Below are 23,488 nucleotides of genomic sequence, written 5' to 3'. Positions count from 1 at the left end.
TGTTGTTTTATTCAGGTCTCACTCATGTCTCAGAACACCGTTCCATTAATAAATGAATGGAGTATGCAGAGGGTTGCTTTAAAGTAGCTAATTCTGATTAAACTAGTAGCAGCAGGTTGAGTCTCAAAGGACCATTATCACACTGCACACACAGTAAAGGTTCAGATTCATCTATACTGCAATTAGACAGAAAAACAGATTGCATTGACTAATTATTTTAAATAACTTTTAATTAAATAATAAATCTTAGAATAATATGACTCAGCTTTGTTCGTACATCTAGTCTGCTCTCTGGAAGCTCTACCAGTTTGTTCCTTTGGGAACAAAAGTAGAAGTAGACTTCAGTCTCTGGTCTTCAAACTTTCACTGGATAGTTGATGTCAGGTTATCATCCCTAAAGAAGTAATCCAAAGACCTATAAAGCCCGAGATAATTAAGGCAGTGATTTTCTAGATTTTGAAGAGCTTGGCTGACTCAGGGGGCGGGGCACTTGTCATGACTTCCGTGCCCTCTAACAGAAGAATACACAAGGAAAGGGTTGAAACAGGACAGTTGTCACTTGGAAACTAGATTAGGGCTTCCGACTGAGTTGTGAAGGTCTTGAAACAACAGCCTCTCTGGATACTGCCACCACAAAAGCTTTGAAAGTCACAACCCACGTTAGCACTCTTGCCAAGCAGTGCTCTCAAAGAGTGCTTTGAGGTGTTGCACATCCCCCACGCATCAGCCAAGAACATCACAACTACGCACTTCCCATCAGTGAGGCCCACTTCAAAATACAGCCAAACAGGCTGTCTTGTATCTTGCAGACACACACAAATATTCCTGGATTTAATTACCAAAGTTTGACTCTCCAGAAACAGTCTTTGGATCACCAAGAACCTGCAGCCTGTTGTGAATACAATTAATCTAAAAGAGCAGTTTCACCACGTGATAAGATGCTCTTTTAATAAATAGCAGATGGTTTAACCAGGAGTCTGATTTGAAAATAACAAATTGCAGACCTGGGGCCAGTTTCCTGGACTCCAAAGGAATGCCTCGCCCTCTGGCAGCCAGTCAAGGCTCCAATAAACAGTAAACATTTAGTCTTCAGCCCCAAAATACTCACTCCTTCCAAGTACTGATGGAAAGGACGTGCGAATTCAACCATTCATCACCGAGATCTACCAGAAGAGCAGGCAGGCAGCACCAGTGCTGCCGTATCTTGTGTTTTCATCAGCTCCTGACACTACTCTCCAGCACATGCGGGGCACTCGGGAAGTGGTCACAGCTCTTTTTACACTGGCATTGTATGAAAGGATAATTTCATTCTGGGTTACAGACTTTATTTAGACTGGGACAGTCTCCTCCATCTGGGTTTGAAAAACGCCCAGAACAAAAAGCTCTCTGACCCATTGCACCTATTCAAACTGCTACAAATTCTCACTGGCCTTGCAGAATCCAAGCTTCTTTGCAAGTGCTGGTAACATAGACCTGCTCCCTCCCATTATCTATCCATTCGTCTGTTCTCTCCCTCCCTCCAGCAATCGTACGTAAGGTGAGTCAGCACCTGAAAAGGCTGGGTGCCGGTGCCAAAGGGAAGTTCTCCGCTGGAAAAAACTATTCTGTTTCTTCGTTGGCATGAAGCATATACCAATGCCTAGGTCATGTTGCAGCCTGACCATAGAAATGCACCCAAGGAAAACCCATCTATCTCTTCCGTAGGAAAACTAGCAAGGCCTACCTTATTTCTGTTCTGCTTTTGGATGAATAAAAAAGACAAAGCATTTTTATTACTGCATTATCTTTATTTGTATTTCACAGGTTTGTTGCACTCAAAGCTTTGGATAGGCAAGTTGAGTCTAACACCGAGTTTTGTTCCAGTTGGAGAACATGGCTACCAGCACAAAAGCATGCAAAAAACCAAGCTGTTCCCATGCAGCAGAATTGTCAAGATCCAGCCTAATTGATTTTTTCACAGATCTTAAGGCCCAAAATGCTTGGAATTCCTGCACTGGCACAGCCATGACCATTCGGTAGTGCTAAAAGAAACAAGAAAACGAAGATGATATCAGTGACAAGATCCCTGTATCCAGCAAGAAAGTCTGTTAAATACACAAATTTCAAATGTCCAATTATGGTCCTATTGGGAGCTCCTGTTGGTCTCAGTGGATACTGTGTAACATTTTTATGGTGTAACTCAATGGGAGGAAATGTCTGTATGGCTTCAAATCACCTTTGTGCTCCTCCTTTCCCATAACCCACACACAGCAGGTAGCGTGCTGGCATACAGCAGATGCCTTGTGGGACCATTGTATCATCGGGGCATAAGATGGGTGCAGCTGCTACACAGTGGCTTCCTCTGACACCAGGCAAACCACTTCGGAACAGCTGTTCCAGATATTTAGGTGCCTAACGATGAAAAATAGTGCTTCACCAGATTTTCCAAAGCATCCCAGAGCCTTACCCTTTCAATCCTGCTAGGTAGTTTACTCCTCTCTAAAAAATGGGGCAATATGTTCCTGCCTCAAAGGTACCATGTGGACTTAGGTTTAAAGGACAGAAAGGTGCTTATGCACTGAAACAGAAGCATAATGTTCTGATCTTGCAACTTACATTCAGTCTTCACAAGCTGGTAGAGAGGCAGACCTGAGCAGAGTTGTTCAATGGGTTTACCATAGAGAAACCAGTCTTTGATCTTCCCAAACATGGAATGGCCAGATTGAAACTGTGCCCACACATTATTTGGAGAGTATACTGCCTTCATAGTCTACAAGAAAATGTTACACATCATCAGTAATGTAGCTTTGGTTTCATTCTACTAGGACACCCTTTGAGAAAATCCCAAAATCTAAAGTCACCTTCCTTTGCCTCACACAAAGCATTAGCTAAAGAAGCTACCTGCTTTTAAAGAAAATAAATATTTTCAATCTATTCAGAAACAAAGTTCACTAGACACTAGTTCTGTCAACACAGCAAAATTGAGCTGTACTACTATCCTAACTTACTATGTTAACTGGCAGTAAGGTTTGCTGTAAATATGCTACCATTAGGCTGTCATAAAACGGGCCAGAACTCAAGTTCATCTCCAGGCAATGCTTCTGGTCACCTTCACGAAACCTTTGCCTCAGTAAGAAAGTCAAAGTAAATCAATTTCTAAATGCTGTTCTGCAGAGAAAGTTATTTCAAGTTGTGTCAAGCTCAAAATATCAGCATGACGATAAAAAAAAGGAAAAGCCTGTCTGAACTCATATTGCAATGACCCCAAAATAGTCAAATTACACTACGTCCAAGGACACGGGATCTTACAGTACCAGTCACAATGACAATCCACTATAACACAGTAAAAGACACTCCGAAGAACAGATGTTCTTAAAGGCAGAATGAAGGGCTCCCATCACACAACTCTTATACAGTAGCCTTTCTTTTATACAGTATGGGTTTCGCTACAAAGTCACCTTTCTCTCAAAAGCCAGGCGTCCAAGTTCTTGCAGCTCTGGGATGTATTCCTTATCTATTTTCAGGATAAAGCAGGCATTTCGTGACAATAACCTTGTTGCAATATACCCCTGTGATTAAAAAAATCATAGTTAATTAATTAATTAAAAATGGCTACCACTAATATTAGTTGATTCTCTCTACTCTTTAGGACAACCTAGAAGAAACAGAAAGTGGCTACACAGGCTACTATTGGGGAATGACTCTGCATTTACATTGACAGCTTTGGGGAATGGAAGCAGCCTGCCCACACCAATGTCTGTCCGTAAGACTGGAAGTATCTTTTCCGAGAGACTTCTGCTGCACTTGCTATACGTGAGTGATGGCAGCCCATTCTCAACTCTGACCTCACTGAGGTCAGTGACATTCTTCTCACTTTCATGAACCGCCACCACAGGTTTCATTACAAGTCTTTTAAACTGCACCATCATATGAGTGAAACAAAGAGATCGCCTAAGAGGAGGAAAGGTGATGGGAGTCTTTGGAGAAACAGTGTTTCAGGACAGCTTACGTTGAGAATACACTAAAATAATTTCTGAGTTTAAAAACTTCCTCAGAGATTAAGTCTAGGCACATTCTTACATTTACTTACATGCGAGTAGTCAAAAATGCTATCAGAGGAGTACACGCCAGAATTGACATGGACTTCAGCGAAGTTTTTCTCATTGTGGATAGTCATAGTTCCAGTGACATAGGCATTGCTAGGTTCTTGCAGGATAAAGGTCTTTGGTAAAAAAAACACAAAAATCATTGTTCATCACCTGGCTTGCACCTTTAAAAGGTGCAACATAAACAAATGCTTTCTCTCAAATAAACAAGTGTGCTTGCTTTATGTAAATACTAAATCCCTTAACAACCCTCTAGCAGTCTCAGGAGGCCCTTGAGGTGGAAATTAATTATGCAAGAGTGCGTGAGGGTGAGAATGGAGGGGACAGGCCCTCACTGCAGGCTAAGGAAAAACAACATGGGGCATCCCAGTCGTTATGTGCAGCAGCAAGGACTGGCAGGAGACTGCAACAGTCTCCAAATTTTAGCTGGAGCTAAGGGGACCTATGCCCCCCGCAATTTCTTGTTACTGTGCACCTGCACAGAACTGCCTCTTTGGCTTATATGACTGTCACTTTTGGCAAATGCTGTTTTTCTTTACACTGAGCAATAAGCATCTTCTTAGTTTCCTCTGTGCTTTTCTTCCTATTATATTTGCCCCCTGCCCTAGGATCCAATACATTTTCAACGGGGACATGCACTAGAAGGCTTATCAGTCTACTTACTTCCAATGCAGAAGTCTGAGTCCAAAGGACTCCCAGCAAAACGAGAACTGCAGCCTGTAAAAGGAATAAGCATTCTCACTCGACAGAAACACCAGGCAGTGCCATAAAAAAACCCAGTTCATTAATTGAGGGAAGCAGCTGTAGCATCAGTTTGAAAAATTACCCACTTAACACATGCAATTGTTTTCAACTAATCCAGTTCTTCATTGTAAAATTCTTGCTATTAGGCTCTTTTGCCTGTAACTGAAAAAGCAGAATGATAACTTAACCATTACATTTTTTTTTATTTTTCAAAAGTCCCTCCTTGATGCCACGTTATTTCTTCATTTGCCTCTACAACTGTAATTATTAAATCATAACTAAATCCCCCTTCTGAATTGTAACCAAGTTCTGCACTCTTTGCTCAAATGATGCTTCTGCTGACTCCAAGGGGATTACTGTACACCCAAGAAATGCAAGTTTCCCACTGAACAACCCAAAGAAACAATACACAGATCATATTAGTCCCAGTACTGTACCACTTACTTGAGCATCTTCTTCTCTATCTTTTTGTTTTTAAAAATAAGGAACTTTTTATAATGTAAGTTCAACAAAAATGGATATACTCACAAATACATTCATTTTTCTTTCAGATAGAACAAGAAGCTCCAGAAAGTAAGAATGCAAGAAAATCCCAGAGACCTGCAACTTTTATATCTTGCTGGAGGTGTGGGAAACACTTGACAAAACTTTTCTTCGTGACTCAAACAAGTACATATCTATATGCCACACCATGTTAAGCCTCATATCTGAATTTTGGGTTGGCACAGATAAAGTGACCCTGATACGTTAAAACCAATCAATAAGTCAGCTTTTGTAAAATGAATCACTCTACAAATGGCTATTATTTACTGCTTTAAACTTTAGAGGAGTTCCCACTCTTGCTGGTTCAATTTTTAAAAATATTTAACTGGATATTGTTCAGAATTAAACAGCATCGGGAATAACTCTGCTATTCATTCACAAGAACTGCATTTTGTCTTCTGAAATATAATCCCTAACAGCCTGATAGCCTGCAGACAAATCCTGAAAAGAAATACCTGTGTCATGGTGGTCTACATGCCAGCCACTGAACAGGCCAATTCTTCAGCCATTTCTTCCATCAAACACATGCATGAAGCCTTAACAAGAAGTGCTGCTCATTTTTGATCAGTTACCATAATGTATATAACATATGCACTGAAATTAGCGACATAATTAGGAATAACAACTGTGCTTCACAAGGCAATCTGGGTAACTTCTAGCCTCCTCAGCATACAAAGGAGTGACATGAAACTTCAGAGGATGTGTGGTTCACACAAGGTCACAAAACAAAAAGAGCAGGATGGGGATTCCTCCTTTAAAGCTACCACTGTTTTCTGTATTTTGTGAAAATGTCAATGACTGCATGATATTGCCATGAGAAGCATTCTCCTGTGGCTACGACCTTGCCTGGACTCCTCCTTATCTGTGACTCCACGTCAGCCAGTGCCGGAACCTTGACGAATCACACTCTACTTTGTACTAGAAAGTCATAACTGAGGCCTAGTCCCTTTAGTAAAACAAGAACTCAACCAAATAGCCAACACATTTCTGTAATCTCAGTTACTGGAAAAAAGGTGAAAGAGATTGTATGGAAATCTCTCTCAGCAAACAGGCGTCAATGAAAAAAAAGGAAATTGCATGCATCTGCTTTATTGCACCTAACTCCGCACGGAAAATGTTATCTTGAGTGTAACAAAGCTGTGCTGCTAAGCAATGTATCAGAATACCTATAAACAGATATCACATTGTGACAAGCACGATTAGATTAGACTAATTATCTTAGATTAATGTTACCCTCCTCTGTCCCTTCTTCTCAAAAGATTCTTTGTTTCTAAGATTACAGATATGTCAGAAATACTCAGAATACATTTCAGCTGTCAAATAAGCCTTTCATAGCAGGAATCTAACAGGGTTCAGGCACCACAAGCTAAAACAAAAAGCTTTACTAAGTTTTAAATGCTTTTAAACTAAAGCTTAAATTAACTTTCCATTACTCATTATGTCTTCATACACTCATTTCCTTTGAAAAACACCCAAGAAGCCTGAGCTTCTGCTTTCTTAAGCATCGATATGCTTAGGCACAGGTAAGAGCAGAGCAACATGTGAAATTGACAGTTAGGCAGTGAAGGAGAATTAAAATAGCCACGATCTCAGGATTTTCACCTTACATTGGACTGCTTGAATTTTGCTGATCTGATCAGACAAGGCCAAAAATTAAAGACTAATTTCTAAAAAGGATTTGACTAATGAACATTATTGCAAGAGAAAACATACTCCTCGCTGTCTCAGGCAAAGCCCAGATATACTTCCAATAGGAAAGCCATGCTGTTTGAAGACTTTTCCCCACGGTTTTTCCCCACGCATCTCCCAGTAATACACCTGAAATTAGCACGCATGCACTCGGAGGCAAGACTATCCATGACTAGGCCAGAGTCCTCTAAGCGCCCTTCTATATTAAGTAACTGAAGTAAAGAGCTGCATAAGAAGGGCTATAACCTGCTCTAATCTCACTTTCGCCAGTCCTCGGGCAGAGTGCGGTTTAGCTTAGGAAGCCGTGGCTCAGAACCCCTTGGTGAACATGAAAATTCACAATGAAGCCCACATTCTCAAAGTAGTCTTCTTGCTTTCGATACTTTTGATCTAAGTGAAGACTCTCAAACTTTCCCCCAAATAAAATCACTTTTTCCTCAACTGTTACACTTGCAGTCAGATTGGTCATATCAGGGAAGCCAGCAGAAAATGTAACTTAAGTAATGTTCAGAACAAGTAATATGTTGTTACAACACAGCAACGTTTATTATCACAGGGAAACTAATTTCTCTGTTACTTTCACAAGGCCAAATATTTTCAAATACATTCTACTTTACCCTGATGAAACATGATTAAGCCACAGATTAAGTTTAATCTACGTAAGTAAAATTGCCAGAAGAATTTGACCCATTATTTGGCACTATCATCCACTAAAAATCATTTACACAAAAGAACTTTGAACATCAAATGAAAAGAATGATTGTACAATTTCAGTTCAAGTCTGATTACCGAACAGGAATTTTAACACATAAGGAAGATGGATTCAATCAATGTAAAGCGAGATTATACTATCGTAACAAAATCTCCTGGTGACTCATAGGGTTTTTATCCAGGTACTTTTCATAAATATTTACTTTAACAGGGAGCAAGCAGCTGGTGGGAGAAAAGTAAAGAATGAAGCAACACCTCAAAAAATCAACAAAATTCTCTATGTTTCCATTTGCATTTGGCTGGGCATGCCACAACTAAAGAGAGGGTAACACACTCTAGAAAAATCTGTGTGGCACAAGGACAGGTCAAGTAGAATTAATGACATTCAGCAGTTAAAAAAAAAAAAATTCAAGCTTCAAAGATTAATCCAGAAATAATTTCAGCAGTTTTATTCTTGCTAGACAGTAAGGCATAAAAAACCACGTGAAAATGTAAGTGTGTGCACTAAATGAAACACTAATTTGAGAACAGTGTGCAAACTGGAACGGCTCTTAGGCTTGGGAGTTTGCTGCACAGTGGTACAAGAATTCAGTACGGAACCAGAATGCCTTGAGCAGAGCTTTAAAAATGAGACAGAGACAAGCTTGTACTGGAAAAAGAACAGGGTCTTACACAGTAAAAGCACTCCTCCCTGCCCTTTTTCCTGGCTTCTACTATTGTAATTAGTTTTGTAAGCTGTTTTTAATGTCAAATGCTCTAGCTGTGTGTGTTTGCCATACAAACTACTCAAGCAATCAGAAGCTGGTGGAAGATTTGGAGATTCAGGTTTCCAAGTGTGACGCATTACCGTAATGGCCAAATTGGCTATGGTTGTTGGAAGAAATGGACAAAACTGCTTTCCAACTCATTGCTTACGACACCATGGGGATTAGCATTATACAGTTCAGTTTCTCAATGCCTTTCTTGAGAAGTAGACAGTTAATTAAATTTCCAGAGACTATGAGAGGATTTTGTGACCTACGAAATAAGACTTTTATGTGTATTTTGGACCTTGGAGGCTAAGGACATACCTGTCTCCATTTGGCATCCACAAATCAGTCCAATTAGAAGAACTGTAAATCTCTTCCCCTTAGTAATTTATTACTTCCATTCACCATATTTTACACCTCGTGCAAATTGCAAAGCGGGTGCAAAACAGATGAAAACCAGAGCGCTCTGCTCACAGTGTTGGCAGACTGCTACACCTCCCCTGCACTCACCTAGTCCAAGCAAGGCATCAGTTAGTCGCAGAATGACGGAGTGTGGCCCTGGCTGGTGTAAATGAGACCTGGGCCTCACCTTCTCAACTAAAGTAATATTCCCTGGCTTTTCCAATAACAGCCGCAACAATGATCCTCAGCAATTGCTGACAGTGGAGAACTTAGTTCAGACATTAGTTTATAATGACACTGAGTCCCCATCATGCCATTCTGGCAACAAAAAGGAAACTTAAGTGCACAAACCCATACCGAACTACAGTAAAGTGCACAATTAGTAGACAGAGGGACTGAGAGAGCTGCTATTAAATAAGAAGCACTTTTGGAGTATGTAAAGAAGCACCTCTGAAAGTGCTTCTCCTTTAACAGGCACAGCTAAGAAACAAATCCAAATTATCTGAGGTGCTCTCTCTATATATATTAGTTTATTAAGCAACAATGGACAATATTCCTGGGCAAAGAGACTCAAACATTTGTACTGTACATTAAAAAAAACTAAACATTTTGCAAAGTTTCTGCAACAAGCAAGGCAAAAAAGCTCTTATGCCGTGGCTCTGCATATAATTATCAAATTCAGAGAAATACTAAAATATACTTTCTAAATAACAGCTGACATTAAATGCCCATTGTTACTGCTCCTCCCTTACTCATTTTTTGTTATTTTCAGCTTATGGTCCCTTTCTAGCACTACTGGCACTACTTTCATGAAGAGGCTCTGTGAAGATACAGGGGCCATGCCTGAAGACTGGAAAGTAGATCCTAACTGAACAAGCTCAGAAAGGAAGGTTAAGAAAAGAACTCGGTAATTTCTATGATTTAGAACCAACCTCATGGTTTCCGGGGACTGACTCTACATTTTTAACATAGCAAGATTACCACCTCCGTTGATTTAAAGGAAGGTATCAGCTATGGATAAAATATCAGGCTGACTCCTTTGCCACGTAGGCACAAAGCGTCACTACAGGTTTTATTAGGTATCTGTTATCATAGAATGGTTTGGGTTGGAAGGGGCCTTAAAGATCATCTGGTTCCAGCCCCGCTGCCACGGGCAGGGACACCTTCCACTAGACCAGGCTGCTCAAAGCCCCATCCAGCCTGGCCTTGGACACTTCCAGGGATGGGGCACCCACAACTTCTCTGGGCAACCTGTTCCAGTGCCTCACCACCCTCACAGCGAAGAAGTTCTTCCTTTAATCTAAATCTACCCTCTTTCAGTTTATTCTCTGGTTCAGATTTTTTTTTATTTAGAAGTTACTAGAAAATACATTGAACTTAGCGTGACAAGTTTTCTTTCATCTTCCTGTGTGCAATTAATTCAATCAGGCTGGTATCAAAGCCTCCTCTTATCAGAGCACTTCCCCAGGAAGCCAGTCGTGACTCTGGGAACAAAAGGCAATACCCAATAAGGTAAACTAATTTTAAGATTTAACCTCGGGATATTACTGTATAAAAAGTAAGAGTACACATCAATTACCAGCAGATCTTGCCTCGCTTACCATCAAAATGAAGCTCACTGTAAGTATCACTTTCTCATAAACCTGTTAAGGCTGGACATTTTTAAAATTACTTTGAGTCTTTCTTGGCACCTAGCAAGCTATTACTGATTTATGTAGGAATTACAGAGTAAAAATGCCAAATGGGTTGGGACTGCATGGGTGAAATTTCACTTTTGGCAGTGTGTTCACTCCATATGTCTACTCAAACGGGAAAGAGAGAAGTGCTCTGTTACAAGGGCGAGACGCACATGTAAAATGTTGAAAGGGCAACATTCTCTCATTCACAACTCAGATGCAAGTCAACAGTCTCAGCAAGTTATACAGAGCTATGGCACAGCTGTCTGATGAGAGCACAGGAGAACAACCATGAAAGACTCCAAGTGCCTGACTGTGAAGCAGGGGTATTTACAGCAGCCTGAAATTGTTGCAGGATAAATTCCAAAATGTTAGTGATAAATACTCTGAGTCCCACTGAGATCTTTCTCATAAAAGTCCTCCTTTGAAGTAGAGGAAATTTGTGACTGATTCAATATTAGAGGGATTGTCTCCAAGACAATAATTGTTCACAACAATTATCACAAAAGAATTTATCATCATAACAATATTAAATCTCTCAAAAATATATCAGCAGTAGTTTTGACAAATCTGAGCAACAGTAAGCATGTGAGTCACTGAAGCTGTATTATTTTATAAAGGGGTAACAAAGTGTTTAATATTGCATTTTTCTGAACAAAAATGATGGTGCCTACCCTTATACTATGAGCCCTGTATTCAGAGGCATGAGATCTACTATGAGGATGCTGAAGTCCCGTTTCTGCTGTGCTCCAAGTAGAGAGCTGTACCGTGCACCCATATTCCAGCTCTTTACAACAGGCGCACATGCACATGGGTGTCGCATGGAGCTGTTCCATGTCTGAAATCAAAAGCTCACAGTGAAAAGTTCACTCTTTTAAACAAAATATTTGAGACTACCTTTTTCCATGGAGTTTACTGAACTGGGGCTGGACATATTTTAAAACTCACTGTGTTCAAATGATCTTCTTACCTGTGCAAAGTATACTGCTGAGGTTAAGAGTAATTTATATGAATTGATGATCGGATATAAGCTCATTAACAAAAAATTATTCTGCATATTTAAATAGTCTTCAGCTAGACCCCACTTCAGAAAAGCACTGAGCATATACACAAAGTTAAACAGGAAGTCAAAATTATTTTAAGACAGCAAATAACTTGATGCAAGATAAGCAGTCACAATGTTAAAATGCTGTGAATTTCAAATGTTCGTTTCAGATTGTGATTGCTTCTCTTCTTGGAGTTTTCCTGGCTCCAGCTCTTGCTACCGGGGTAAGTATAGAGCTACCTGCAATTATACACTGCTGCCGTAAGAACTAGTGGTCTCTACCTATAGCCCCTGAAAAATACATTTCTGAAAATAAAGCTGTATTTTAAATCTGATGATACTTAGCAGGAAACTGCTTTTTTTTTTATACGATAGAAAATATTTCACTACTTGATGTATCAAGGAAAAAAGACAGTTGTTAGATATGAAATCAACTGTCTGTCTTGAGATTAGCATAAACACTGTGAAAATAATTGTGTGGAGAAAAACACATAGTAACATGAAGGATCTGACCACAAAATACAGTGAAATACTGTAAATAACCTTCTGCCTGCAAGTTCCTGCTGGGGAAAGAACAATTATTTTACTTTTCCTAGAAATTTTTCTTGCAAGTTTGCCTTAGAAACATCCAGTTTACTGTTTAACTGTAAAGGAAATTCTCCAGTGTTTAAACAAAACAATGTCTTCTTTTCCACCTGGTCTAATAGGCATGGGGGGAAAATAGAGCAGTAACGTTACAGCTTGTCTGTCTTCATAAGGTGGATGCATCAGACACGTGAAAACCAGGGCTAGGTAAAGCCTGAATGTAAGGTTTGACACAAGAGTACTAATGGCTTCCCAGCCTCCCCTCTAGGTCCTGAAATTCTCTCCCCTTTAACCTGATGTCTGAAAGCAGTAATTTTCCAAAACATGGTTACTAGAGCTAATGCTTTATTGACTGAAAGACTACTGGGAATCCACAAACCTAAATCCTTACCTACTTTAATCTTTTTCAAAAATCAGAACGGCAAGAATAACGTTAATGAGTACTATGGTAAAAACTCACACCACTCTTTCACCGACACTGAGGTCAGCAGCAACTCAAAGGAGGACTTGGAGGCCTGGAAATCTGTCTGGGACGGCAAGACTGTAAGTGGCTGCCACCATGGCTCAAAAAAAAAGATGGAAAATAACCAAAAAGTTTTTAAAAAACACATGAGCTTCAGCAGAACTTAACAAGTTGAGTTTAAAGGAGATGTTGAAAAACATTCTCATTTAGCCATTTGATTGTATCTGCTGTACTGTATGCTGCGCTGATGTTTTCAGCAGTGAATTCCTTCCCCTGACTTAAGCAGTATAACGTATGATACACGTGGCATTACTGCGGAAGGCAGTTTACTTTACCTTTTACCAAAGTCCCTTGTCAGCCTCCATGACACATTTACCTAGAAAATATAATTGAAAAAACAATTATTTAACTTCCCTATGATTATTTCTACTGCATAAAGCCATTTTTTAATCCAGTGCTTCTCTCCGGCAATCCACTTATCTTTCACTGTATACTGTTTGCAACAAAAAGCTTTTTTTATTTTAATAGGGCTACGTTGCGACCAAGGTATTTTCAAAAAACACCTGCATCATTTCCAAAATGGAGAAGAATTTGTTGCTTGATAAACGGTTTCTTGCACTCCCCGAAGGATACGAGGTAGGATGGTGAATGAAAGTGGTGAGAAATCAATTGCCTGCAAAAAGTACTTGCTCCTACCCACCAAGAGGGGAAAAGACTCCAAGAACTGAAGACAAGTTTCTCAGCAGGGCTCAGTCACTCCAGAACTCTAGTCTTTCAAAAGTCACATTGCACTTGAATAACCCCGTCTCCATTATCAAAAATGTGCATACAGATTCTGAACACCATTTTTGGGTTTATCTAAACGCTGTTTTCTGGGTTTGTTTCTTTGATGTTTAGGGATCTAGTTCTGACGAACTTCCACACACAAACAATCGCTTCACGATCTCAAGAAACAGACTCCAAAGCCTGCGCCCATATGGAAAACGCATTCAAGCTCTGTGCAGAGGAGTTCCCTCTTACTTTGCTTACCCAGTCGCTGGTGAGTATACCAGTAACAGTGTTTTGTATGCCAAAATAAAGATTAACAAATAAGGATGAAAAAGATTTAAGTGAAGATGAGCAAGTTAATTATTGAAATCCTGTGGTTTTCTATGACTTTTTATAAATCAGTGAATGGGTACGTAAGGAAAAAAAAAAAGCAGGTCTGTCACTCTTCTGCATACAACTCGGAGACCAGGCTTTTTCAGGAAGGTTTTGGGCTCTAGCTGTTGACACAAGTCTGAATTTTTTAGGCAACTTCATGCATATACAATACCTAGCTACCACTGGTCCTGCCACAGCATGATTTTGAGATTCAAAACTTAATTTGCAGCTTAGATTTGTCTAAAAAGATTGCACTAACAGTTGCTTGTAGTGTAAGCTTAGAAAGATCCAGCTCAATTTTTAAATGGCACTTCCTGGTACGTTTCCAACGTTATGTTGGAAGAATTTCAGCTACGTTGTTCTTGTATTTTCTCAGTCCAAATCTAATCAGTTTTTCCTTTTCTTTCAGGATCAAACTTCTTAAGGCCGGATGATTCATACTTGAAAGTTAAGATTAATGAACAGCCTGTCTATTACTATAATTAATTATTCCTGACAAAGTTTTGAGGAAAAAAAAAAAAAAATCATAGAACTGTGTACCCACAAACAAGATTTTTCTTCTTGATAATCTTCTCTTGATCACATTTTCAATCATTTATCTGTCTCTTCTTCTGCTCTGTGTGGAGGCTATTGTATCTCAGTAAAAAAATTATGATCAACCTACGTTTGTGTCTGCTGTGTTTTTGCTAATCCTTTAAAAAAGCGGAAGCAATTCCAAAGACGAGTTGCTAAGCTAGTGTTCTTGCAAAATCCCAATTTTGGCACTCAAACCCCATCCGGTACAATCTCCTAGTGACATTTCATATGCTGCCTTAAGCAATTATTCATCACTACTAAAAGCAAATGGTGCTATACCTACCACATAACCATATTTAAGATAATATGGTCTGAAGTCCAGATTTATAGAAATAAGTGTATCTGAGTTATTTGCATTTTAACTTCTTATGAACATACTAAGTATTACAACGTTTTATTTTAAAAATAAACATTGCAATGCAATATGGCCAATTACAAATAGACAGGTGCACTATTGCTCTGATCAACCCAGAAATCAAGCTGCAAGTAACAGAATTATTAAGTGTATTAAATGCATTTTTCAGTTGAGTACAGATGTTACTTAACGATGTTTGATAAGTGTTTAACACAGGAAGCAAAAAAGTGTACCCTAACCAATTAAAAGTGCAGTTGGAAATTTGAAAGAATCAAATTATAGCTAGGCCAAAACGAAGGCAAAACGGCTGGGACTAGTTTCTTCATCTGAAACAATCACTTCAGTAACTCTGTCTGGAAAATACCAGACCTTCACCTTCCCTCCTTGCTCAGAGGCACTTTTGTTGGAGTTTGAAAGGAGTTTTCTAAGAGACACTTCACCCATTCAGGAACAGTCAAGGGTTACTCTAAATAAAGGATGCAGCAGCCTGTTCTGCTCAGGAGAATGTTTTTGGGGTCTTGAATAGTTAACTGATATTGAAACCAAAGCAAAACTGCACCCAAAAATATTTTAGCACCTCCTAAGAAAAGCAACCATATGGTTGCAGTATTTAAACAAACTTCCTGACTGACTTCCCTGGGAGTTTCTGGAGAGAATCACCTCTCCTTTTCCAACTTTACACTGCGTTTTCCCCAAGGTAAAACAGGCACGGCCCTCTTCACTTACGCGAACGCATGTCACTGGGAAACGTCTTCCTGGGGGCCTTTGAGCCCTTGAAGGCTACAGGCCAGACTCGGGAACAGATGATGATTTAAAGTCCCCCAAGACAGCAGGGATCTGACCCGAGCAGGGCCTATGGCACAGCACAACATCCCACGGCCCCAGCTGCCACAGCCCTGCATGCAAAGAGGGCAGCAGCCTTGCAGGAAAGCAGGGATACCCTCTGCCATGCCCAAAGCAGAGAGTCCATATTCCCCTTGGCAGGGAACACCGGGGCATGGATGCCTTCTCCAATACCATCTCATTTAAGGCCAAAATTTCAGCTAGAGGGCACAAAACATTTGCAACAAGGTCCAGCTTCTCACAAAACTACTTTAACTTGTCTACTTGGACTCTAGTAAGGCCTTTGACACTGTCTCCCACAGCATTCTCCTGGAGAAGCTGGCGGCTCACGGCTTGGATAAGTGCACTCTGTGCTGGGTTAAAAACTGGCTGGACGGCCGAGCCCAGAGAGTGGTGGTGAACGGAGTCAAATCCAGTTGGCGGCCGGTCACCAGTGGTGTTCCCCAGGGCTCAGGGTTGGGGCCGGTCCTGTTCAACATCTTCATTGATGATCTGGATGAGGGGATGGAGTGCACCCTCAGTAAGTTTGCAGATGACACCAAGCTGGGTGGAAGTGTCGATCTGCTGGAGGGTAGGAAGGCCCTGCAGAGGGACCTGGCCAGGCTGGATCGATGGGCCGGGGCCAACTGCATGAGGTTCAACAAGGCTCAGTGCCGGGTCCTGCACTTGGGTCACAACAACCCCATGCAACGCTACAGGCTGGGGGAGGAGTGGCTGGAGAGCTGCCTGGCGGAAAAGGACCTGGGGGTGTTGGTTCACAGCCACCTGAACATGAGCCAGCAGTGTGCCCAGGTGGCCAAGAGGGCCAATGGCATCCTGGCCTGTATCAGGAATAGTGTGGCCAGCAGGACCAGGGAGGTGACAGTGCCCCTGTACTGGGCACTGGTGAGGCCGCACCTCGAGTGCTGTGTTCAGTGTTGGGCCCCTCACTACAAGAAGGACATGGAGGTGCTGGAGCGTGGCCAGAGGAGGGCAACGAAGCTGGTGAAGGGTCTGGAGCACAAGGCTGGTGAGGAGCGGCTGAGGGAGCTGGGGTTGTTTAGTCTGGAGAAGAGGAGGCTGAGGGGAGACCTTATTGCTCTCTACAACTACCTGAAAGGAGGCTGTAGCGAGGTGGGGGTCGGTCTCTTCTCCCTAGTAACAAGGGATAGGATGAGAGGAAACGGCCTCAAGCTGCGCCAGGGGAGGTTTAGGTTGGATATTGGGAAAAACTTCTTCACCGAAAGGGCTGTCAGGCCCTGGCACAGGCTGCCCAGGGCAGGGGCTGAGTCCCCATCCCTGGAGGTATTTAAAAGACGGGCAGACGCGGTGCTCGAGGACATGGTTCAGTGGTGGGCTTGGCAGTGCTGGGTTAACGGTTGGACTTGATGATCTTAAGGGTCTTTTCCAACCTTAACGATTCTATGATTCTATGACTCTTAACTTCATGCACATCAATGCCCATTTTTACTACAGTATTACACATTGTCATGCTTCCGTCACATCATCACATCATCTCCAAGCTTTTTTTATTCCATGAAAAGCTTAAATTAACAATGTGTCTTATAGTAACAATTAAAACTTTATGGAAGACAGGGAACTACTACTAAACCAATGAAGCAAAGTATTTGCTTCTTCCAGACCGTAGGAATTTAATTGTAATACTACATTCTGGCAGGTTTCTTGCCCTAATTGGGACGTCATTACAATTCACAATGTTCATTATTCAAATTTAAATTGATTCAGGTTTAAACAGGAAGAGAACAAGCCTCAAAAAGAGATTGCTAAGCAGAGACATGACAGCAAAGACTCTAGCAAACCTGAAGAGACATCAATACCGTGACTCTCACGATGTCCATACAAGTAGAAAAATATATAGATATTCTTAACAGCGCAGAAAATTGGAGTTGCTTATGTTGCCAGAAAAGTTCTTTCTCAACAAGGGTGAGGCCTGAGCTTTATCACTAAACACAATTTCCATGATCTACAACGATCACGTCAGTAACTCGGGCTGTCTGGAAAATACCACATCTTTGCCTTCCCTAATTTAATTAAAATTGCAATTTGAATTCTGAGGGCCACCCATCAGCATGCCACATCAGCATTACAAATTCACAGGATCTTATCCTAAATGCTACTGCTCTGTTTTTCTCTTATCCCACAGCAGGCAGAATATGAAGACTCAATTGCATTTACATTTAAAAACATCTGAAAAACTGTACTGACAGAAAAAAGTTCAGAAGTGTGACCTGAGTATAATTTTAAAAGCCATAATTTAATCTAATAAATGTATTTGAATACCCTCATGTATTTTAAGACAAAGTCAGGATGCTGAGAGACCCTGATCTGTGAGGGAATTTTTTTTTTTTTTTAAACACAAAAATAGATATTCTCATCTGAAACACTGACAGCAAGTCTAACAACAGTCTTTCGGGGGGGAAAAAAAAAAAATTCAACAACTGTAAATTAATAAAACCGGAATGACATAAATGTGCCGGGGCCGCTCCTGCCACAGCCACCCAGGCGCAGCGGCCCGCGCCCTCGCCGCCGCCTCAGCAGGGTTTTCCCGCCGTTTTTACCAACCCCGGCACGAGCCAAAATGGCGCCCTCAGAGCCCCCGCGCCCGACGCCGCCTCAGGTCTGCTCTTCTCCCGCCCCCCGCCTCGGTTCTCCCGCACCTCAGCAAAAGCAAGCTCTTTTCTGCCTTCAGCAAAGGATTAATTCCTGTCGGGCTGCCTAAGGAGTTTTCCCCACGTTTCCCTTGTTGTGGTTTTTTTTTTTTTTTTTTTCCCTCTGCCGAGCGGCGCCACAAGCGGGCGCCAGCGAGTGCGGTCTGCTTTCAGAGCCTGCACACAAACCCACGTTTTTTCACACAAATCCATACAAGGGCTGCTGCTTGTAAACAACCAGGAATATAACCACCATTTGGCATAACAGTATGTATCAAAAATGTCCCTTTGGGCTTGCAGCCTCGACGCAGTGAAACTGAGACCGGATTTAATTTGATTTTGCACTTGCAGGACTGGTTAGAAGTGATTTTTAGATATTAAAAAGGCTATTTTTTTAAACAATGTGCCAGGTTGCAGTTGAAAAGTAGTTTGGGCATCTTTACAGTGGTTTCCTGCCACAGACTTGGGTTGCACACAAAATGAAACTGAGCAACTTGACACAAACCCCAAGTATTCAAAAACCTCCCTAACTGAATGATCACCTCTTTCAATAACTTATTTACATCACCACAGAAAATAAGCTGAGGAAAGGTGAAAAAAAGTTGTTGTTGCCACTTAAAATAGCAGAGATATCCACAGACTTGCACATATATGTAATATTTCAGCTTGAACTGCCTATTTATTGTAAAACAATTTTCAGTGGCAATGTATTTGGGCCATATATTTTGGTGTGGTCCCTATGGTGTGGTCCCATGTATGTTACACGGTAACATACAGTACATTTTGGAAGGTACAAAGGCTCTTATTTCTTTTACGTACTGTAAGGCTTTTGTTTTAAACCCTAGGCTATCTCTGGTCTTAAGTGTGATGTAACTTTTCAAAAGTAGTTGGTACTTGTGAGAGTTACTATAAAACATACCTAATTTTTCACTGCAAATGGATTCTTATCCGATAATTATCAGACTCTGACAGGTCAAAATTTGCAGAAGTAGTTGCAGCAGGAAATAATTTTCAATGACATGCAGACAGGGATACAAATGACAAAATAATTTTATTTCAACACTTACCTGTTCCAAGTAATTCTGAAAACATATATAAGGTGGGCAATTCACATCGTTCATACTACCTGCACTAGCATCAGCTCTGCAGTCAAGATGAAATTCACTGTGAGTATGCATGCTTTTTTTTCCACTTAAAAACCAAAGCTTTGATTCAAAACCATTGCCTTTATCTCTCAGAAGTGCCTGTCTGTCTACAGCAAAAAGGTATTCTCTGGGGAGATTTTTCTCCTCCAGAGTGAGCAACTCAGACCCTATTAACCTATCAGATGAAGAGGTAAGGGTTTTTTTAAAGGTTTAACTATACATTATTCAGTCTTCAAGAAGCCTAATCCATGTCCGTTTTTGTCAACGCTTTTGCAAAACTGGAGCAATGCGCTAATGGCTCAACCAATTTCTTGTCATGCCTAAGGAGAAGAAATTTAAATTCCTACTCCTCATTCTTGTAAAATACCTTTATATGACTGTACAGGTCTCAGAAGCAACTTCAGATTCAGGTCTTAAAAAAGCAACCTTCTATGTGTCTAGTTTGCATTATTCTAGGGTAAAGCAAGGATGACTCACTTTAGGTGACTACTGTAATTCCAGTATGAAAGCAAAAAAGGATCCAAGGAGTACACTTAAACACCAGATTAGGAAAAAGGCACTAGGATTCTCGTGACCAGATTTGTCAACCAGACCTGCAGTTACACTTTTGTTTTCGATTTTCGTTTCAGATTGTGACTACCGTCCTTCTTGGCCTCTTGCTGACTCCAGCCCTTGCTACTTACGTGAGTGTAGTGACCAAGTTATACATACATTGCTGCTGTTTCTATATTCCCTGCTTCTTGAGTTTTCCGTGCTTCTTCCCCTGTCCATTTGGAGGAAAGGGATCTAAAACTTCTTTCATGCATCAAACTAAAACCACCAGATGACAGTTGTAAGATACAGAAATTATTAATTGAATCTATTAAAAGAATTCTTACGGCTACTCCAGAATGTCACAGGCTTAACTCTTTGTCATTTTGAAAATACTGTGGTCGCTAAAGGCGCTCCCTGTGGGCCAGCATTTGTTCTATATAGCAGTGATTTTCCAAAGCTTTGGGGAGATAACTGACTAACTTGAAAGTCTAAAAGTGTTGTTTAATTTTGTTTTCTAGTTTCAGAATACAGACACAAACAGGGAAATCACTGTTGCTGGAGGCTACCAGATTCTGACCATCAACAGGAAATTGGACGTGGCAATTGTCCAGGACAAGGGGGGGTCATGGACAACCGTTTGGAACTACGATAGGGTGAGTGAAATTTTTCAGAAAATGTACAAGGAGATGAGCTCCTATAAAGCTGACCAAAATACAGGACTTGTTTCTTTATTCTTAACATTTTGAGTCCAAGTTTTGGGGTAAAAAAAAATCTGTATTTATTATTTCTTTAATACAGACTTAATTCCAATCTTAATTATTGAAAAAAATGAATTCCTAGTTGTCAGTAACTTTATTTTACAGGGCTTTATTGGAACCAAAGTGGTGCAAGATGATGTTTGCTACATTTCCAGAATGAACAGAAACAAGTTGCCTAACTTTAATGCACTTCCCAGACTGGCTGAAGAGAACACGGTAAGATTAAAAAGGAGTAGTTACTTATAAAGTTGTACAGTAATGCAAAGTAAAGTAATGTCAGAGACATTGCTATTTTCAAAAGCTTTTAAACCAACGGTTACTTCAAAAGCCATTTAGATCACACCATTGATTATGAAGTTGTATCAGTTTCTATGGCATTTTACATTAACGTAATTTGAAACCTTTGAAAAGTTAGAATACTCTATTTCAGATGCTTGCAGTGGCGGGTTTTCATGGTTTTTTTTAAGTTGTAGATCACTTAGATTATTTAGATTAATAATAGAAAATAAAAGATTATTCAGATTGACGCTTTTTAACACTGTATTATGTTTAGAGATTTTAGATTTTTGGCATGGTACTCTTCATCATCTCACATTCTTTGCAGGATAAAAAATAATTTTTTAGGCAGGTCTTGTTGAGGAAGAAAAAATAATCCAGTGATGAGGAAAAAAGTTGAAATAAGATTTCAAGCTTTCAAAACTTTATCAAAAGAACTAAGCACCATATTAGTGTAAGTTCAGCCCACAGAATTAGCACCGACATTTTAAAAATTATCCAGCGTACTAACCTTTTGTAGACAGTGCTACTCTTGAAGTCCAAGAACTGAGTCCTTATAAAAATGCTGGCTTTAAAGGGCAAGAAGGCATAGTGGGGAAGAAAAAGGGGAGAGTTACATTAGTACAGGCTTGAGCAAAAACATTCACCTCTAGCTATAGTCCAGGCTTACTTGCACTACGGTGCATCTCTGTGCCCCCTGAAGCTTCTCTCAACTCCTTGCTTACCAGCAAGAAGGAAGCACACTGGAATGGGCTTTCAGGAACCCTTTGATAAAATTCCACCATAATTTTGAAAGCCTGTGTCAATCCTAGTCACCCCTGCTAAGTATCTCTTTACCCTGGAGTTCATCAAGCTGTTTCTTAACTGTGCTTTTTCTTTCCTGAGAGGATGAGATTTTCACCAGTAGCAGGATTGTTCTTCTGAACAGTGATGTGGCTTGGGAATTTGCCATGGGGATGGTTTTTCAAAAGAAAAAGAGTAGGTGCCTCATTCCCCTCCCCAGCCACGTTTTGTCTGAGGAACTTCAGGTTTGCAGGTTGCTAAGAAACAGTTTGTATTAGGAAAACTTCAATGGCATTAATTATTTTTGGATAGCAATATCTAAGAATAGTTCTGAGTGATTTCAATACGTAATTGCATTTTTCATTTTGGAATGTTGCTTTGCAGGTGCTATTGTTCAGACCTCCGTTTTCCTTTAGGGCATAAGAGAGCATCTCTATATTCAGCAGCCTTTTGTCCATGTTAATTGTATGAGCCAGAACAGGAGTCCTGTGGCTGTAGCTGAATAATGAGAGATACAAGCCGGCAGGAAGCCTAGGTCATAAGAGAAAATACAGGCATCCAGACGCTTTGTCCAAACAACAAAGCACTCAAGTAGGAGAATATATTTGAAATTCATTTGAAACAAAGCACTCCGGAGCAGTTCAGAAAAAGCTGTCCCACTAAAACACTCAGATTTCTCAAAGAGGTCATAAACACTACTTGTGAACATTTCTGGTGTAAATGATTCTGCCAAGTGTTGCTACTGCCCTCTTTGGTTCTTGTTTTAGAAAACTGAGTGAATAGACCTCTCCTTCCATGCTTCCAAGTTACAACCTGAGTACCTCTAGGGTGAGGTTAGTACATGACTGAGGAAATACTTTTGTAGGTCTGTGTTAACGTACTGACCGCACTACTCTCTTCCTGTTCAGCTGTTTAACCGAGTTTCCAGTTCTCTCTAGCCTCCCTCCACCTTGACTGCCTTAGAAAGACCTGCCATAGGAGCTGCCTTCAATGCTTGCTAATGGTCCCATCGTCACACAGTGGATTAAAAGACTGTACTAAATACAGTTTTGAGTAAAACACCAAGCACTGAGTCATCATTCCAGAGATAGGAATATGCGTAGCATTAAATGGATCAAGGCACTGATCTTGCTGAATGACGTTATTTGCTGTTTAGAGCCTGAAAGGTCAAGGACAACCTACAAAGGAGATCACATTCGTCATCAAGAGACCTATCCGCGACCTCCAGTCTTACGGACCAGACATCTATGCTATGTGCAAAGGACTCAGAACCTACGTCGCTTATGAAGTTGACCGTGAGTACAAGCAAATCAGTTATGTCTGCAACTAACCAGGCACCTTTATTTACCTGGGGAATAATACAGAAATGCTGCTGTGCCCACTAAAGATGGGCACAAATCAAGAACCTCAGGAGCTGCAGAAAGGGTTCACTATCTCTGCAGATCAGGATTGGAACAGTGTTGAGTCACAACCTCCATAAATGATCTGATCCAAATCCTTACTACTCCTTTTAGTAAAGTTTAAGGTAGCTTAAGTTTTGGCCCAGAATTTTGCAGATGGACCTCATCTGTAGCGCCAAGGTAAAAAAAAAGGGTAGTCTTAAGAACGAGTATCCTTCAGTTCAGAGATTGCCAATAAGTTTACCAAGGACTCTCACCAAACACTTAGGTTTCACAATACTAAGCCACGTTGCTTCATTCCCTGTAGGTTTTTCAGAGGTGGAGTGATCACAGCA

General features: G+C 40.7%; 3 protein-coding genes across 3 annotated transcripts; 2 read left to right on the top strand and 1 right to left on the bottom strand.

Annotated features, from left to right (window-relative positions):
* Nucleotides 1-1,941: 1,941 nt before the first annotated feature.
* On the bottom strand, nt 1,942-5,836 carry GKN2 (gastrokine 2; the record flags this gene model as incomplete). The annotated part of the gene is made up of 6 exons (XM_082336239.1): nt 1,942-2,021; nt 2,596-2,749; nt 3,438-3,548; nt 4,070-4,201; nt 4,749-4,802; nt 5,828-5,836. 6 exons carry the CDS (start codon nt 5,834-5,836, stop codon nt 1,942-1,944), a joined length of 540 nt encoding a protein of 179 aa, XP_082192365.1.
* A 4,695-nt stretch (nt 5,837-10,531) lies between these two features.
* Nucleotides 10,532-14,345, top strand: LOC309602576 (gastrokine-1-like; the record flags this gene model as incomplete). The annotated part of the gene is made up of 6 exons (XM_082336237.1): nt 10,532-10,543; nt 11,815-11,868; nt 12,647-12,772; nt 13,221-13,328; nt 13,590-13,731; nt 14,245-14,345. 6 exons carry the CDS (start codon nt 10,532-10,534, stop codon nt 14,319-14,321), a joined length of 519 nt encoding a protein of 172 aa, XP_082192363.1. The 3' UTR covers nt 14,322-14,345.
* A 3,842-nt stretch (nt 14,346-18,187) lies between these two features.
* Nucleotides 18,188-23,083, top strand: LOC309602575 (gastrokine-1-like; the record flags this gene model as incomplete). The annotated part of the gene is made up of 4 exons (XM_082336236.1): nt 18,188-18,226; nt 20,032-20,085; nt 20,455-20,589; nt 22,910-23,083. The coding sequence occupies 4 exons, from the start codon at nt 18,188-18,190 to the stop codon at nt 23,081-23,083; spliced, it is 402 nt and encodes a 133-aa protein (XP_082192362.1).
* Between the last annotated feature and the right edge of the window lie 405 nt (nt 23,084-23,488).

Source organism: Platalea leucorodia, assembly GCF_965183815.1.
Source record: "Platalea leucorodia genome assembly, chromosome: Z".
In the NCBI taxonomy this organism is placed as follows: domain Eukaryota; kingdom Metazoa; phylum Chordata; class Aves; order Pelecaniformes; family Threskiornithidae; genus Platalea; species Platalea leucorodia.
The sequence above is the reverse complement of the archived record's forward strand: the minus strand, read 5'-3'. Positions and strand labels throughout refer to the sequence as shown.